Consider the following 19,700-nt stretch of genomic DNA (forward strand, 5'->3'; position numbering starts at 1 on the left):
TCGCTCAATCAAAAAAAACAAAACAAAGTGGAAAAGAGGGGCAGGGCTACCAGTCATTGGTGCTGGATGAGAAAAAAAAATTAAGATGGCAGACAAAATGGTGACGGACAAGCCATCTTACAAATGTCTTTTAAATTAACCCATGTTGTGGGATTAACTGTATTTTTCAACACTTTAAACCTACCTATTCTGGAAGCTAGCAGTGTTTGCTTGTGTGTTTGCCATCGAACTGGGAAATGGCTTCTACTCTTTGTTCCTAAAAAGTGTTAGTGTTCCATTTAAAAGAAAAGTCCTCTTTTAACATTTATACACTAGACAGTAGAGTTCACTCACGCTAGTCTAAGTGCATAGTGTGTAGTCTGTTATTTGGGACACAGCTAAAGAGTAGAGCATAAAGCAGAATGGGGACAGAACAGTTTTCCATTTTAGAAAAGGTTTAGAAAGGGGGGGGGGTGTTACAGTATAAACAACAACAAAAGAAAAACTCTGAGGAATTGCTAGCTGAACTTACCTCTTGATCAAAATGAAATAATCTTGGCCACTTTTTATTTTCTCACAAACACCTCGTATGAAGATTTTTAGTACATTCCAAATTTTTACTATTTAATTACTATCAGCCAAAATATTTAGTGTAATTTGAGCACCACTTCCCCAGAAGATTAGCAAATATCATAAAGCATAGCAGGACTACAGTTTGATTAGAATCGTTATTTCATCCAGTATGCGGCACTTAGTTATAGATCTGCACAATGTTGCACAAAACGTCTAGACTTTTTATTGAAATTTATTACAGAACAAAAAGAAAAACCACTAGAATGAAACAGCAACAAACATGTCTCTGTAGCACAATCCTCCACTTAATGTCACTAGACTCACAACAACAAACAAACAAACAAAAAAAAGAATAAATTAAAAGTATATACTGTACAAGCTATTTATTTTTGTTGATGGGTGGTCTGAGACCTCAGACATACTCACCCCATAAAATCAGTTTAGAATCAAATTCAGTTGAACTTTACAACTGAAATAGTGAGTGACGCTGCCACTGACAGGTGAGGAATGGAAGTGCATTGACCTACGGTGAATTTTTAAAGCCTGCTGCTGGAAGAAGGGGAAAAAAAAAAAAAAACAGAAATCATTCCTACTTATACGAATTATGAAAAAATGTGGCATGGTGAAAAAAATTGTGTGTTCTCCGAAGAGGATCTGATTTTTCGTTTGTACGTTGGTTTATTTATTTATTTATCGCACAAGATTTGTGGATTTAACTCCGAATGCATACTTGCATGCTGTTTGTGGCATAATTTTAGACACCCACGTATTTCAGCTTAAAGTCTGTGTGGTTAGAAGCGTAAGAACCGGTGCTTTAAGAGTGGTCTCCGTTAGTGCTGTCTCCATCATCCTCTCCTTCCTCTTGTTCTCCTTCATCTTCCTCTTCATCTTCTTCCCTTCCCTGGCTCTTGATCTTTACACACACACACACACACACAGCAAAGTCAAACACATCTAAAATAGAACTCTGGAACAACAACTCTGCCCAACTCTTATTTCTTTTTTCCCCTCTCTCCACTACGCACCTCCTCTTCCTCTAAATCACCCTCTTCTTCGTAGTCGTTGATTTCCACGTTCTCTCTGTCCTTTTTCATGCTGGGATGCTGGGGAGATGACTCCTCCGCTTTAATGCTCTTCACTTCTAAACACAAGAAAAGTGATGAGTACATCAAAACATTCAACACACACACACGTTACCACACATTTCCTTTGTAAAGTCAATTAAGATATCCATTTAATTTCTTTCTTTCTTTTTTTTTTTTTTAGCTAAGATACCGCTTGATTTATTCCAGCTTTTATTTACTATACCAGATTTTCTGTGGGTTATAAATTGACATACCTAGTATTTAGTAGCATTGCCTTTTAAATGCTCAAACCTAAACCTAAGCATCAGGACGTCGTCAAGCTTTGCTTCACACTAATAATTTTGTTTTTGCTTATTTCTCTTGACAGAACTGGTGTAGGAACACAGGTTTCTAGGTCTCCTTAACTCAGACATGCTTTTTCAGTTCAGCACACAAATTTTCAAACGGATTCAGGTCAGGGCTTTGTGATGGCCTTTCCTTTCATTTTTAGACGTGTGCTTACAGTAGCATCGTAGTCCCGCTGAAAGACTCAGCCAAAATTTTAAATGTCTGCACCAGTCCCTTTTCACAAGCAAAATTCCAATCCCCCTTTCCGTCTCAGATCCTGCTTTTTGAATTTGAAAGGCTTATCATTCTTCTGCACGATAATGCTGGTCCTTGGAGCAGGTGAGAAACAAATTTCCATGCCATGGTAATACAGGACCCACTCTCTTCATGGACAATGTACATATTTATTCCTTGATACCTCTAACTCCTTCTCATGGGGTTTTGTTTCCAAAATCATCCCTGGAGTTAATTTGTGTCTTTGTTCTTTACAATGACTATGTTGTATGAAAATGTTTAGATTTGCAATGGATTAAAAGGCACTGGCTCTAAATGTAGACCCTTCCACACTGGAAGTCTAATATATAAAATTACAGCTGAAATATGTCTCTCTCTCTATGATCTCTGACATTAATGAAGTAAATCACCTAACTGATTTGCTAAGAGATATAAAGGCATTTAAAAAAAAAAAAAAAAATCACATTGAGGAAGGAAATCCAAACTTTTGAATAGAGACCATTCTATCTATACTACTACCTCTGCCATAAAATACTTTTTGTTCTCATTTTTCCTGTAAGCATACAAACTCTGGCACTTAATTGTTACCCATGAGCCTAAAAATCAGTGCAGTTACCAAACATTTCAAGAACAAGAACAGCGTGTGTATGTGTGGTGTGCAAGTGTATAACATTGAGAGACTGTGTGTGTGTGTTTTGCCTGATTTCTTGCTGTGTTCTCTTTCCATCCGATCCAGGCTCTCCAGGAGGTAGTCCACTTTGTGTTTGATTTGAGTCAGCTCCTTTTTGATGGTTTGCAGGTCATCAGCTCTCACTAAACACACACACACACATACACACCACGTCACAGTAGAACCCGTGGGAATTGTGGACAAAACCATGGCATTTTTCTGTGTGACTGTGTATACATACAGGTGAATGTATATATGTGTGATAAAGTACTAACTAGTGCGAGAGGTTCTCTGGCTGCTCTTGGCCGAGAAGCTGGTCTTGGCGCGGCGGCTGCCGCTCACGCTGACTCGCGGCCGCTTTGAGGGAATTACAGCACGGGAGAGTGGGGGAGGGGGAGGAGGCACCCGTGAGGGGTAGGTGTACACCCTAATAACAAACACACATACTAGTATTAAATTCCAAAGTCACACCACATGCATTTCAAAAACATCATGTCAGTGAAGCGTAAAAACTTTTCAGTCAATTTGTGTTTCTGACTCGCCCGTGTTCCCGAGAGAAACATCAGTAGTGCAGTGGTGACGGTCAGAGTTCAGCAGGTTCAAACAGTTCAGCATTGTTTAAAACAAAACAAGATAGAGGAACAGTGAGTAAACAGCGTGGCTGTGTTTATTCTGTTTCCCCATGACAGGGTCATGTTCCAGTTTATACTGAAGGTGGTCAGTGGCGTTGAGGTCAGGGCTCTGTGAAGGACACTAGAGTTCTTCCAATCCAACTTTGGTGAACAGGGAGCCTGCTTTGTCAAAAGGTGCATTGTCTTTGCAACAGGTTTGGGCCTTTTAGTTCCCAGGGAAACAGTAAAGCTAGAAAGTTTTTGCAAACATATTTTCATTTGTTTGAAGCCAGGACTGCACCATGCAACCTTTTTTTTAAATTCAAAGTAACAGCTCTAAGTTCTACCCTTGTCTGGTGTAAAGGTTTTTACTGAATGTTCTGTTTACATGCAGTTTACATGCAGAGGACTATAATAATATAACTATATAAATAATGAATGGTAAAAATAATCTAGCATTCCTATCCATATGTCAGGATGAGAACCTGAGCCTTAGAAAGAAGAATTGGCACAATTCCAAGAAAACTATCCCCATATCCACTCTTGAGACAGTTCCTGATGGGAGCAGTCTTTCAGGACAATCCTGCCCCATCCACAGGCTGAATGGTTTGATGATGGTTTGCTATGTGATGACCTTGACAAATTTTGGTAGCTGGAGTGGATTTTAAAGACACCTTGTTGTTTTTCCTCTAACTTGTCACCCTTGTCTTATAGCAAACAAATGTGATTGGTAATTCAAACAGTTGAATCAAGCTTAAGTGAAGAAAAAAGAGAGCAAGAGGTATTGGCCAGGATTTAGACATTGACCAAGGTAAGGTAAGGTAAGGTAAGATAAGGAAAGGTATGGTATGGTATGGTATGGTATGGTAAGGTAAGGCAAGGTATATGAAGGTAAGGGGAAGATATGGTATGGTATGGTAAGGTATATGAAGGTAAGGGAAGGAGGTATGGTATGGGAAGGAAAGGTATGGAATGGGAATTTATGGTAAGGTATGGTATAGTATGGGAAGAGAGGAGAGGAGAGGAGAGGAGAGGAGAGAATTAACAACACTTTCTGGATGAAGTGGAAAGACACTGCGGTGCTCACCTGTCATAGTAATCTCTTTGGAAGTCATAATCTAAATCAAACGTAGGACTGGAAGCAAAAAAAGAGGAAAGGGTAAGGGTTAAATCTATACAGCAGCATTAAAATAAATAAATAAATAGATAAATAAATAAATAAATAAATAAATAAATAAATACAATTATGTACCTGTACATTTCTCCTGCCGAACGCTTGATAGTCTTCGATCTATGAGGCTTTGGTTCTCCAGCCAGGTTAATGTCTGTGAATGAAGGAGATCAGCATGTTTTCAGATTCAGATGTAATTTATAAATTGTAAAAGAAAAAATTATTTAATCTATAAAAGAAAATGACACGGAAGCTGTTAAAGCCTGAACAGTGCAAATTCTTTCTTGGTTAAAGGAAAAAGTTGGAAAAGTGTCTTCCTTCTTCAGCTATAGCAGGCCTGACAATGTAATTTGTGGTCCAATGGGTAATTTAAAAAAAAGTAAAAACTAATGCTGTGATAACAGGAGTTCATTACTGCACTTCTGTGGTACAGCATTAAAAAAACAATTTATGAGCAGAGGACGAAAATCTTTATGATAACAGCAGCAGCTGTTTCTAAATAGTCCTCTAAATAGTTCTTATCGCAGATACACTACAGATAGGCAGCTACATTTTTAGTTCATTAGTTTTATTTTTGAAACGAAAGAGTTGTTGAGAGCCACCATTACCCAGCACTTGTCCCACGACCATTCGTCCGTCCTCCCCGCCCACGGCAGCACGTGCGTTCCGCTCGTTTGCGTACTGGACAAAGGCGTAGCCCTTGTGCACTGAACAGCCCACAATCTTGCCGTACTTGCTAAAAATGGCTTCCACGTCGGCCTTGGTCACCAACATGGTGTTCAGGTTTCCGATGAAGACGCGCGAGTTGAGAGAGCGTGGGTCCGTCTTATTGGTCACGTTACTTGCCATCAGGCTGCTAGTAGTTGGCGAGTGTCTGCGTGAGTGGGGTGGGGGGAGGGAAGGCAAGAAAACAAGAGACGGAGGGTACGGGAAAGAAAATAGATGCCAGAATGACTATTTGGAGTGGATAAAACTAGTCTAGCAAAAGTGCTACAAAGCAAATCCACTTGACGGGGCCACTCACTGGTCGGGCTCGTGCAAGCTCCCATGAGGTTGAAGATAAAAGAGTTTTGTTATAAGCACATTATATTTACAGATTTAAAAGAACCTACCTCGTAATGGGACACTAACAAAGCAACCAAGATTTAGTACAGGTTAAAAGAAAGGCATGAATAATAATAACTAACACATAAAAGACACCACTGGGTTTTGCACATGCTTAAGTTTGCTAAATCAAGCAGAAGACCTGAACCATATTTCTCCCAGATTAGAATAACACTCTCTCACTCTCTCAGGGACGTGTTCTAAATCACAAGCACAGTATTTAAGACTTTTCATAAAAATGTGAACTAAGTACATATATACTGTGAGATTTACACATCAACACAAATATTCTGTTAGTCTTACATGTAAAGAACAGACCAACTCAAACACATATCAGTGTCATTAAATTTACCTCTGCAAAACCACCCAAATCAGATCTTTATGAAAGTACTGAAGCCTTAAAATTCAAATACTGATTTAAATATGCATGTCAAAGATGAAATTCATCCAAAAGAAAGTCTGGTTTTTAACATGGAACATTTGTAACTTCACATTAAACTTAAGTGACTGGGAAAAGTGCAGTTGTGGTTTTTTTTTTTCTTGTGATACTTGATTCTTGTGTTTTTTGGCCCACTTTCAGCTTTCGGGTGGTAGGTTTGGTTTTGTTGTGTTGTTGAACTTTTTGCTGTTTTTCTTGATTCCACAGGTTGGTATGTTGGAGCCTCACGTTAATGCGTGAATCTTATTTTTCTTGTGGTTCAAATGGCCTTAATATATAACATTACAATGAGCACAGCAGAGTAGAACAAAGCTCAGGCTGTTATAAGATGACATTTTCTTCATCAGATAGTGTTAAAATCGGTAAGTAGGCAGAATAATGTACTCGTGTGGAATAGATTCTCTTGCTCGATGTGCTGTTGACTCCAATAACTGCTGTTGGAAGAAAATATTTTTGACATAAAAACACCGACACACATTTACAATCTTAAATAAAACAGTACGGCAAGTGATGACGATCACTTTCGTAGTAATCCTAATTTGGGAAAAAGTTCTCTTTAATTTTTCTCCCCAGTGGTGCAATGGATTTGGCCAGAAATCATCGTGGATTATAGAAACACCCAAGTCATGTACCGTATTTTCCGGACTATAAGCCGCAACTTTTTTCCCACGCTTTGAACCTTGCGGCTTAAACAACGATGGGACTAATATGTGAATTTTTCCCGATTTTTCAATTATTTAAAAAAAAAAAAAAAAAAAACATTCTGTGACGTGCTCAGTTTTTTGGCGGCATGAAGACTTCATTAGACCAATGAAATTGCCGAACCGGTTAACTCCGACACCGAAGGGGATGACTTCAGTGGTTTCAGTGCACAGGAGGAGGAAGATAGTGACCAATGACTTTCTTGGTAGGCTACTGTTTACTGCTAATTTTTTATTTTTTGTTATAAGCCGTGTTTAGTTAAAGTCTATTTATTTTTGTGACGAGCCGTGTTTCGTTAAAGCCTGTGTAAAGTTAAAGGTAGGCCAATTAGCAGAAAGGGGCGGGTCTTGTCAATATGGGCAGAAAGAGTGTTCAGTGCGCACGTGTGACATTAGCAGAAAGCGGTTTTAACATTGACTTGGAGGATAAAAACAAAGAAAGAAAGCGAAGAAAGGCTTACGATAAGGCAAGAAGTAGGACGTGTTAATATAGGATCAGCTTTCCAGCGCTGGAGAGAACTGAAGGAGCAGGAAGTTGGCGCATATTCACAGATTTGTGTTTCCCGAGTCAATAACTCCTGAGCTAAACGCTGTTACTACACAAATAACACCTCTTTTCTATCGTAGTAATGTAGAGAGGCAGCTACAACCGCATTTTGCTAGTAACAGCGTTTAGCGTTTCTTCACTTTCTTTCTTTATTTTTATCCTCCATGTCAATGTTAAAACCACTTTCTGCTAATGTCACACATGTGCACTGAACACTCTCTCTGCCGCATATTGACAAGACCCGCCCCTTTCTGCTCATTGGCTACACATTTGTTTTGTTTTTTGTTTTGATTTTTAGTTTGTTGTGCCGATTCAGTTTTCTGAAGTATTTCTCAAAAAATCGGAGACCCTACCTTTAATTTGTTTCAAAGTACCTGTAGGCACCTGCGGATTATAGACATGTGCGGCTTATTTCTGTTCAAAATAATAATTTTTAATAATCCACACATCCCATTTATCCATCCATTCATCCCCCTCTCTGTCTATCTACCTATACATGCCCCTATCTATACAGGCATCCATCTATCCATCCATCCAGCTATCCCCCGTCTGTCTGTCCGTCTATCTATCCATCCATCCCCCTGTCTGTCTGTCTGCATCTGTCTGTCTATCCACACACCCCATCTATCCATCCATTCATCCCTCTCTGTCTATCTACCTATACATGCCCCTATCTATACACGCATCCATCTATCCATCCAGCTATCCCCCGTCTGTCTGTCTATCTATCTATCCATCCATCCCCCTGTGTCTGTCTGTCTGCATCTGTCTATCCACACACCCCATCTATCCATCCATTCATCCCCCTCTCTGTCTATCTACCTATACATGCCCCTATCTATACACCCATCCATCTACCCATCCATTCAGCTGTCCCTCGTCCGTCTGTCTGTCTTTCTATCCATCTATCCATCCCCCTGTCTGTCTATCTATACATCCACACACACCGCATCCATCCATCAATCAATCCACCCCCGTCTGTCTCTGTCTGTCTATCCATCCATCCATCTGTCTGTCTAACAGTATTTCCACACACATCCCGTCCGTCCGTCCCCCTGTCTGTGTTTATACATACCATGGGAGTAAAATCTTATTCTCAAAGGGTCGGTGTGGTTGCAGGTTTTCATACCAGTCAAGCAGGAGCCACACTTGATTCCACATGTTTATTCAGCTGATCGTGGCTTTCATTAGACTCAGGTGTGGCTGCTGCTTGGTTGGAATAAAAACCTGCACTTACACTAGCCTTTTCCGGATAGTGTTGGACTCCCCTGATCTATACACCCATTTATCCATCTGTCTACACACACCTGTCTGTCTGTCTCTCTGTCCATCTATTCATCCTTTTTCGTTAAATTCATTAAAGCAGTTGTTTTATCATCATATTTCATGGTTTGAAAGCACTTCCTCACATCAGGTAGGTCTAAGAAATCAACGTCTCTGTATATTACATTAGATCAATATGTAAAACTAAATAAAACCACTTTTCTTGAATCTCCATAACATTTGGTAGGAAAAAAAAGTTATTCTAACATGTGATTTGTTCCTGGTCACTAAATGTTCTGATCCCCAGATTAGCTTGTAAAAAGTTGAATTTTTTTTAATTGTACATTTTTCTCCTCAAATCTGATTGGTAAAAAGAAGTTGATTCATTTTCTACAGCAGCTAAATGGATTAAAAACGCAATGTCATTTAACTGATAAAAATATTGAAATATCGATATGGTGAAGCTCCTAAGTGCTAAATACCAGAGGGACTGTATAAACATATAACAGGAAAATAACTGAAAACTTTAACTTAATAAAAACGTATCGTATTACGTGTAGTTGTTTACATACAAAGAATTAATTGTTGTGGAAATGCTGTGGTATAAAAGAAATAATACTAGAAATAAAAGACTTTGGGAAATGCTGTAAGAGATAAATAATATAAAATAATTAAAATAAAAATAATATCATGCCCTCATCACCTGGTGGTTGATGATTTGACTGTTACTTTTTTTTTTAAACATATATATAAAAAACATACATGACATTTAAGTGTGAATCAACATCAACTTTTTGACCTACAGCATTAGAACACAAGCATTGCAGTGGTTTGTGTGTGAATAAAGTGAACATGATCTTTAAAAGGAGAGTGAGTGTGTGTGTGTGTGTTCTGTACATTAGAAAGCATTTAGGATTTGATAACATTTGTACACAGTATACAGAGGGGGAGGGGGGGAATAGTCACTCACTCCATCCTGTGTTTTTCGGGGTTGAGTCGTCTGTCTGCCTGATTCTGTTGGAGAAAAGAGGGGTCATTATTGGTCCACCGGTGAGCTGTTGCTCAGCTTTGCATTCAGGGTAAAAGGGAGGTAGGTGTTCAGTGAGACGTTACCGCCACCCTCCCTCCCTCCCCCCCTTATCAAGGTCACACCAACAACAACCCAGACAGGGGTAGTGCTGCTACTGCCACCCAGTGGCAGAATGATGCAATGACTACTGCTGCGTGAACGGAAAAATGAAACAGAACTGTAGCTCTTGTACAAAAGAAAGCTTTTAATATGCCCTTTGTATAGGAATGGAAAACTAGCTGGTTAGAACTACAAATGCTACTAAAAATACTGAGGATGATCACCTCCTTTTCAGCTCCTGACAGACATCCGTGCAGTAATTATGTCGGAGTCGTGAAGCAAAGGGCGTATTAAAAGCAATTAATCAGTTAATCAGCTTGGATACAAGCTGCAGTTAATCAGCTTGGATACAAGCAACAGAATATATGATGCATCCACACCCTCTAGACCAAAGATAGGAAAAAGGATCTATTCTTACAGGCAAACATTTCAGTAAAATCTCTAAAACATTTTCTATCGATGGACAAAACATTCAGACTTAAGACACTACATAGGCTTATGCAATTTATTTATTTAAATAAAAAATGTCTATAGTAGCAGACATCTCTGATATATACATGAAATAGACGGAGATTAAAATACATTTGAGCTTTAATTACAGCACGTTTACTACGAGTCGTTTATTATATACTGCCACAGTAAAAAAAAAAAATGGGTTGAGATGTAGTGTGTAAAGATTTATATTGTCAAAATAAATAAATAAATAAATAAATAAATAAATAAATAAATACATTAAAATGAAATACCATATGAGTGTTGACATTAAACTAGCAGAACTGCCGTGCAGAAGACTTCAGTATGAATTTATTATTTGAGATTAATTTACGATCAAATAAAAATGTAATCAACTTCCGAGAGCTTTGTGTTTGTAGTTGTAGGGTATTGGTCTTTAATAATACTTATTTATAGTCAACTTTTTAATGCGAAGAGTTTATTTCCTAATTAATGTCTTTCACTAAATACGGTTCTTTTGAATCACTTCATCATCCTGTGACATATTTACACTACAACGTGATATAAACATTTAGCCATATATATGTTTTTTATTCATTTATTTATTGAATCAATTTTGTGTTCTGTTGCTGTTTCTTTTGCTCTTTCAGGCAAGTAGGCTTCCAACTGTCACTATATCTGATCACTACATAATGAATACTGAAGAAAAAGGTAGAAAAAGTGGCTGTTGCACAACTGGAGTCTGCTTGCGTGTTACTTTCAAGACAAAAAACCCTAAAAAAATGATATATTGTGACATCATACATGAACTAAAAAATGAGTATGTTGGAGGCTTTCTGTAAATATTCAAATACATGAAAATAAAATCCATTTCTCATTTCAGCTATTATAATGTATATAATTTTATATTCATATATTTTATAATTATATTGGCTTACTGTAACTCAAACAATTAATGAAACAAGAAAAAAAATCCTTGCTATTCCTAGCTAAATAAAGGCTTTAGTAGTTAAAAATTTGAATAAAATGTTTATTTTTTTTTTAGGACTTGGGTAAGCTCGAATCCTTTTATTTATTTTGTTTAAACACTTTTTGAGTAGGATTTAATACTATGTGGGATTTTTTCTTTTTTATTATACCATTATTAGAATACTATTTATCTACAGCCTGGACTTTAGGAATAGGGTCGGGGGTCAGGAGGATGAGGATGGGTGATTAGAGTCACTGCACAGTCTAGTGATCAGTACTACAAGAAGACGCTTGAAGCAGCTCAAAGAAACTACAGGGCACAAGTAGTCATTTGTAACTGCATGAGGTAACAAAGAAAAACAAATACAACAAACATACAGACTGATGCTGGGTAAGAGACCTGCTTTTAAAAGTGAAAATGATAAAAGAGGAGAAACAAAACGGAGAAAAGAATCAGATGGGGGGAATAGTCTAAAAAGTCCAAAGTGGACACTGAAGGGATGAGTACGGATACATAGGAGGCAAACGCATCCTAATGTTCATCCGAATCCTCTCATCTCTGCAGACTAATGTATAATTAGTTACTTATTTAAGCTTCATGATTAATGAAGAAATGTCTAGGGATTAGTTGGTTTGATCTGAGGAACTTATTTTCTTATTTATACGAACTTATTTGTATTTATATATTAGATTATAAGAAGAAGCCTTTACGATCAACATATACATTACAGCATAGTGCAATTGTTTTTTTTTCCGCATATCCCAGCCGAGGAGGTTGGGGTCAGAGTGCAAGGGCAGCTTAGTGGGGCTTGAACAATGACCTTCTGATCAACAACCCAGACTCTTAAACTCTTGAGCTACTCAACATCTACACTATGACAGATTGGATGTGTTTGGCATGCCATTCTCAAAAAATTTCAATATTAACGGACCTATAATTAGAAGCAGAACTACAATCTTGGGTTTTAAGGGTACTTCTATTATTATTATTATTATTATTATTATTATTATTATTATATTATATTCTGCCGTCACATCGCACGGGTTGTGTTTACTACACTTATCTACGCACTTGTCTCAAAACCACTATGACTGTACGGACAAAAGAAGAAAAAAAAGTAAAAAGAGTTACTGTTCCTCCAGGGTTTCATGATAGCAGAAATGAACACAAATATCAAGCAAACTCAACGTAATTTGACAAAAAATACAACTCATTAAAAAGATCACAGTATTTTTTGGTCTGTTGCATTACGGCATCACGAGAGCTGAAGTCATCTTTGTTCTTTTGTTTGCCGAACGTGAGTGCAACCATCATAGAGATTAAAGGTGGGTGCACGATCTCTGAAAGCCAATGTTGACATTTGAGATCACCAAAACGAACACGCCCCTAACCCAAATGGGTGTCACCCCTGTTTTGATAGCTCCGCCCCCACACATACATACGCAACCCAGGCAACTATTATGGCGAAACCTGTTGGGGCAGCTGGCCGAGGGGATATTTTTATCAATAAATGAACTCAGTGAGTAATACTATGGTAATACAAGTGTGTTTTTGTAGTACTGTGTGTTGTACCGTGAAAGGTTTAGGTCTGTTTCACGGGGAAGACGACGTTCAACACCTAGAGCCCGAGGCAGAGGTAACGGCAGGTATCCGCCATGTCAATGTTTTAACCGCTTTCTGCTAGACAGACATGCGCACTGAACACTCTCTCCGCCGCATGTTGACAAGACACGCCCCTTTCTGCTAATGTCAGACATGCGCACTGAACACTTTCTCCACCGCATATTGACAAGACACGCCCCTTTCTGATAATTGGCTACACGTTTGTTTTGTTCGTCGGCCCGACTCAGTTCTCTGAAGCATTTTTCAAACATTGTGCACCCCACCTTTAATATCATGTGTGTCTTCACTGCTAAAAGAGTTTAAAAAAAGAATCATGTTCATGCAATTTCGCCAATTGTAAAAGATAAAAAAAAAAATTCGCCACAGATGTCGCGCATTTTTGGCAACAATCACAAAAAATTCTGAAATCATGGAGGCACTGATTAGTTATGCAGCCACTGTACAAATCGTATTATCAGTTTATAAACACACAAAAATAGTGATGCACATTATTGTACAGCAGTTGAGTGTTAAGGGCCCTGGGATTTGATTCACAATAAATTTGATTCCAATCGTTAGTCCAACACCTAAACCTCTGAGCTACTACTGTTCCACTGAGAGACTCCTATTAGATTAGATTTAACTCTATTGTTATTGGGAAAATTACATGTACAAAGCTACAAATGCAGTTAGTATATATAAAATACAGGGGTGTGAACAAGTGTTGGCCCCATTCCTGACTTTTTATTTATTTGCATGTATGTCACAGTTTAATGTTTCAGATAATCAAACAAATTTAAATATTAGTCAGAGATAACGCAAGTAAACACAACATGCAGTTTTTAAAAGAAGGTTTTTATTATTAAGGGAAAACAAAATCCAAACCCACATGGTCCTGTTTCAGAAAGTGTTTGCCCCACTTTTATCACACGCGAGTTCAATTTCTCTAGCCACACCCAACAAGCCACACTTGTTCACAATCAAGAAGTAACTTAAAAAAGACCTGACTGACAAAGTGAAGAAGACCAAAAGATCCTCAAAAGCTACACATCACGAGATCCAAAGACATTTAAAAACAAATGAGAAAGAAAGTAAATGAGATGTATCAGACTGGAAAAGGTTATAAAGCCATTTCTAAAGCTTTGGGACTCCAGTGAACCACAGTGAGAGCCATTATCCACAAATGGTGAAAACACGGAACAGTGGTGAACCTTCCCTGGAGTGGCCAGACGAACAAAATTACCCCAAGACCGCAGAGACAACAAATCCAAGATGTCACAAAAGACCCCACATCATCATCCAAAGAACTGCAGGCCTCACTTGCCTCAGTTATGGTCAGTGTTCATGATTCCACCATAAGAAAAGAGACTGGGCAAAAATGGCCTGCATGGCAGAGTTCCAAGACGAAGACTGCTGCTGAGCAAAAAGAACATAAAGGCTTGTCTCATATTTGTCAGAAAACATCTGGATGACTTTTGGGAAAATACTCTGTGGTCTGATGATAAAGTTGAAATTTTGGAAGGTGTGTGTTCCATTACATTTGGTGTAAAAGTAACACTGCATTTCAGAAAGAGAACACCATACCAACAGTAAAATATGGTGGTGGTAGTGTGATGGTCTGGGGCTGTTTTGCTGCTTCAGGACCCGGAAGACTTGCTGTGATAAATGGAACCATGAATTCTGCTGTCTACCAAAAAATCCTGAAGGACAATGTGCAGCCATCTGTTTGTGTCCTCAAGCTGAAGCGAAGTTGGGTTCTGCAGCAGGACAATGATCCAAAACACACCAACAAGTCCACCTCTGAATGGCTGAAGAAAAACAAAATGAAGACTTTGGAGTGGTCTAGTCAAAGTCCTGACCTGAATCCTATTGAGATGCTGTGGCATGACCTTATAAAGGCGGCTCATGTTCGAAAACCCTCCAATGTGGCTGAATTACAACAATTCTGCACAGATGAATGAACCAAAATTCCTCCACAGCACTGTAAAAGACTCATTGCAAGTTATCACAAACGCTCGATTGCAGTTTTTGCTGCTAAGGGTAGCCCAACCAGTTATTAGGTTTAGGGGTAAACAATTTTTCACACAGGACCATGTAGGTTTGGATTTTGTTTAATAATAAAAACCATTTAAAAACTGCAGGTTGTGTTTACTTGTGTTATCTTCGACTAATGTTTACATTTGTTTGATCTGAAATGTTAAAGTGTGAAAATAAAAATCAGGAAGGGGGCAAACACTTTTTCACACCACTGTATACACAGTCATGCCAAAAAAATTAGGACGCCCCGTGAAAGGCTGTGGGTTATTTTTTTAATAGTTCAAAATATGGGGATTTTTTCGTTATATTGTTAACAATATTGGAATACTCAAGAAATATAACTAACCAAATAAAAAGAAAGAAAGATCTTTTTGTAAATGATCTGTAAAATGTAAATGCCACAGAAGCTACAGCTTAGAAGCTATGAACATAACAATAGAACTGACTCGAATCAGCACCTAGACAAGCCTCACAGTCAAGCCTCACAGAGTGACGAGACCAATAGTGAACTTTATAATCTCAACCATAAACGCTTGTAGAGTGAACAAGGCCTACGGTGAAAAGTACACCATCCTCACTGTAAAGCACGGTGGTGAATCTCTTCTGTTTTGGGGCTGTGTGAGCTCCAGTGGCACGGGGATGTTAGTAAAGGTTGATGGCAAGCTAAATGCAGCATATTATCAGAAAATACTGGCAGACAATTTGCATCTACAGCAGGAAATCTGCAAATGGGACACTCTCGGACGTTCCAACATGACAATGATCCAAAGCACAGTCTAATGGCTACAGCAAAAAAGGTGAAGGTTCTGGAGCAGCCATCACAGTCTCCTGACCTCAATATCACTGAGCCATTTTAGGGAGATCTTAAACATGCAAGATAACCAAAACATATACATTTAGACATTTTGCATAAAAAAAAAAAAAAGAAAAAAAAAGAAATGCACAGCTACACAACCTGAGAGAATTAAGGAACTCATGCACTGTTATTACAAAAGACTGCATGCCATCACTGATGCTAAAGCGGCCAATACACCATATTAACAACTGAATGTATGCAAACTTTTGAACAGGGATTATGATGTTTTGTTTGAGGATTGTGCCATTCTGTTGTGCCTTACATATTAACTTGATAATAATATAAGAAAATAATGTATTTGCTTTGCCTTCTCGCTCATGTTTTCTTTAAAAAAAAAAAAAAAAACATTCTTGCAAATTCTCCCAAGGTATCTAAACTTTTGAGCACAACTGTAAATAGCGACACTTCTACACAATTTCTACACAAATGCCCACTGACCGCTTCGTAGGTTCCTGCAGCAACGTGAGCGAGAAAATGACGTTTTTTTTTTGACAGAAAGCTAAGGAGATAATATGCAACAGGTGTGCAACTAATTAATCAATAAATCAATTAATTAATGAATAATTGTTTCATTTATTAAATGAAGTGATCAGACAGGGACGGTTTTCGGCAGGGGTTTCTCTCCTATTCTTGATAAAATTCCAACATGCAGGGTTACCAGAGTAGCTTATTTGTTTATTACATCTCATCTAACCGTTTAGTATGTAGTGAATCCAGGGAAAAGTATGTTTTCTAATTATGCTTTCTAATTAAGAGGTTAGTCACCTAAATCTAGTTTAAAACTGAAATCTAATCAGGTCCCTTACCGTAGGCGGCCGCAAATAAAGAGAAGGTGTAAATGCAAACGGTGTATCTTCAAAGTACAGACCTATTACTGGTATAAAATATAAGGATAATTAAAAGTCAAATCAGAGCTGCGTTCACACAAGCACATGCTGAGAAAAACAAAACAAATGTGAGTTTGAATTCGCTAAAAATTTCCTGAACTATCTGGAGTAGTTCTGGGTCTTTTCTGTGCTGGAAACATTGCTACGAAATGAAGTCTGAAAATGTGGGAACATAAATACCTTAAATACATTGAATGACATTTTGTTTCATGACCTGTAATGTATTTTAAATAATCCTGTACAATGTGTAATAAATAATAAAAAAACAACAAAAAAAAACTGTCCTAGTTGTTACTATTAACCATTTTTCAAGTTCATTTGAATGCTTCCTGGTAATCATATTTCTTATTAGAAGGGTTTTGTTTTTATCCCTGATAGCTTGTTAGCAAGTTGTAAACAATTCTCCGCCCATTTGTCACGATGTAAGAGATGCACACTTCTAAACAGTGTGAGGAATTTAAGAGAAGTGTCAAAAACAGTACTGAACACAGAAAAGGCTATAAAAGTCAGTGAATAGCAAATATAAGAGGGTCCCTAATGACAAGAATCGGTTTTTCCCTTTCAATATTTCTGTTGAACGTAAGCAATAAGAAATCTTCCTGGATATTCAGGCAATTCTTTTTTTATTTGGCATTAATCATCAACGCAGTTGTTGATTTCAACAATGTCACTGATTATATTATGTCCGTGCAAAAAAACACCGTTATTCTCCTGCAGTCCATTTAAAAATCATTCGTCCCACAAGCATCATTCAAAAATTTGTGACTCTCCAAAAAAAAAAAAAAAAAAAAAAAATTGCACAGAATTGTACAATATATGGACAATGAAACTGAAAAACCTGGTTTTTAGACCACAATAAATTTATACTAAGGTTTAGGTACTTTTGCAGCCAATGCAGCATCAATTCATTGTCCTTCACAGTGGCCAGAGGGATTCTGAGCCATTACTCTTGCAGACCGGTGGGCAGCTCACTACATGAGCTGGTGGAGAAGTTCGGCTTCTCTAAAACACCCCAAAGTGTCTGAGTATTATTTAGACCTGGTGACTGTTGAGGCCATGTGAGATGTTCAACATCGTTTTAATGTTTATCAAACTTCTGTCACCAGTCTTGCTGTGTTTATTAGTGCATCATCACGTTTGAACCACTGGGTGCACATGTTCCTCCAGAATAGCATGGTAGTCTTCTAGCACAAGTAGTGGATCTTGGGAATGCCAACATACTGCATCCTAAACCTTCACTGATCCACCCCAGTACTTTATAGTAGGCACAGTAAGCCTTTTTTGGGTTTCTCCACACCATAATTGTACGGAATATGGGAAAGACAGTGAAGGTGGACTCACCAGAGAACTATACATCTTCCACATGATCCACAGGCCAAAATTTCCACTTCGGACACTACTGAAATATAAATTTGGCACTGGCACAAGTGACCAAGGTTTGGATAGCAACCAGATTATAAATATTAACCCTATGGATCTCAAAACAAATGGGTGGAACGGAGGTAGGCGATTCATTCTTCGGTGATTTTGGCAAACGCGATTTGGGATACAATGATGATTAGTATCCAGACATCTTTTTTGACACAGCTTCCTCGTGTTGAGTTACTCCTGTTGGAAGGAGTTCGTCCTTGGCGGTGGTATGCCGACATTACCCAGGATACCTACATGGCTCTAAATACACAAGCAATTTATCCTCTGAAATGTCTCCCAGTATTTTGTGTGCATTGCTGTATATTATTTATAGCAGTGCTATCGCTCTACTAATTCAGAACAACTTTCAGACATAGTTTTTACTTATAGAACATAAAAAATGTGAACATATAGGCTTGAAAGCGCTGATACTATATCGGCCAGTGTTTCAGTTTCATTGTCCAACCCTGAGTGCAGCCATGAATCAGCAAAAAATGAGCAATACATTAAAAACAAAGCACACTGGTTCATGTCCAAATTAAAAACAGACTATGTAGGTTACGTTTGGGGTAAAAATACTTATTGAAAAATGTTTTTTAAAAGGATTAAGACTCTTAATTCCAGACATGGATGAGGAAAACGACCATCTTGGAAAACACAACAGAGCCGGTTTACACTTAGCCTACATTCACCTTCAAAAATACAAACACATCTCAGCTACTGGGAGGGGAAAAAAGTTAATTTTGTGAAAAATAAATTACACTGATATGAAAAAAAAAAAGTTTTCTGGGTTTTTTTTTTGTTTTAGGCTGTTCTACATCTGCATCACAAAATGTACGCCACCAAACCATCAGAGTCTCAAGCAGGCAGAAAAATGCTAAAAATGCTAAAAATAAAAAAATTAAAAAAAATAAAAAAAAAATACGCTCCATAGATAAGTTCATAGTCAGCCAAAAAATAAAAAAATCACAAAAAATCTCTCGAATCAAAATACTCACCGGGAGTTTAAGATTAAAAATGATTAAAATTCGACGCAGTGTTGTTGGAAGACAGAGCGGGTGTCTGCTCGCTAACACTGCAACCACAGGCGAGGGCAGGAAAATGGCGCCGTGCGCATGCGCAAACACGTAGTGCGTTTACACTGTGCAGCCTCCAGGGGGAGCAACGCGTTATAGAAAGTTACCTGATATTAGAGTACAGATAATTAGGTGGATTCTGATGTCTTCAATTTACATTTCAGAATCAGAATCAGAATCAGAATCAGAAAGAGCTTTATTGCCAGGTCGTTAAGGCCAGACAGTACAGACTGCATCTGATTCAGAATTAGGTGCATTCGATTCAGTGCCTACTGCATTTGATTCAGTACCCACTGTATTTGATTTAGTATTAAATGGATTTGATTCAGTATCAAATGCATTTGATTCAGCACCAAATGCATTCCATACATATTACACCCACCATTTTGGCACCGTCATGTGACCTACTTCCTATTCAGTACCAAATGCAATCGATTCAGTACCAACTGCATTCGATTCAGTACCTACTGCATTCAATTCAGTACCTACTGCATTTGATTTAGTATCAAATGCATTTGATTCAGTACCAAATGCATTCAATTTAGTACCTACCGCTCAGCTAGTGATGCAACTCAT

At 38.0% G+C, this 19,700-nt stretch overlaps 1 protein-coding gene across 3 annotated transcripts; it reads right to left on the minus strand.

Annotated features, from left to right (window-relative positions):
• Positions 1–752: 752 nt before the first annotated feature.
• hnrnpc (heterogeneous nuclear ribonucleoprotein C) lies at positions 753–19,189 on the minus strand. 3 transcript variants are annotated; one of them, XM_060864335.1, is made up of 9 exons: positions 19,047–19,189; positions 9,675–9,718; positions 5,259–5,524; positions 4,732–4,804; positions 4,567–4,614; positions 3,144–3,295; positions 2,898–3,011; positions 1,578–1,690; positions 753–1,465 (listed from the first exon to the last, which is right to left on the minus strand). In XM_060864335.1, the coding sequence occupies exons 2-9, from the start codon at positions 9,677–9,679 to the stop codon at positions 1,367–1,369; spliced, it is 870 nt and encodes a 289-aa protein (XP_060720318.1). In that variant the 5' UTR covers positions 9,680–9,718; positions 19,047–19,189; the 3' UTR covers positions 753–1,366. The 3 variants fall into 3 exon arrangements, with proteins under 3 accessions (XP_060720318.1, XP_060720317.1, XP_060720319.1); XM_060864334.1 differs by having other exon boundaries at positions 1,578–1,693; XM_060864336.1 differs by lacking the exon at positions 9,675–9,718 and having other exon boundaries at positions 1,578–1,693; positions 19,047–19,167.
• Between the last annotated feature and the right edge of the window lie 511 nt (positions 19,190–19,700).

The sequence above is a fragment of the Tachysurus vachellii genome, chromosome 2 (assembly GCF_030014155.1).
Source record: "Tachysurus vachellii isolate PV-2020 chromosome 2, HZAU_Pvac_v1, whole genome shotgun sequence".
Taxonomy (NCBI): domain Eukaryota; kingdom Metazoa; phylum Chordata; class Actinopteri; order Siluriformes; family Bagridae; genus Tachysurus; species Tachysurus vachellii.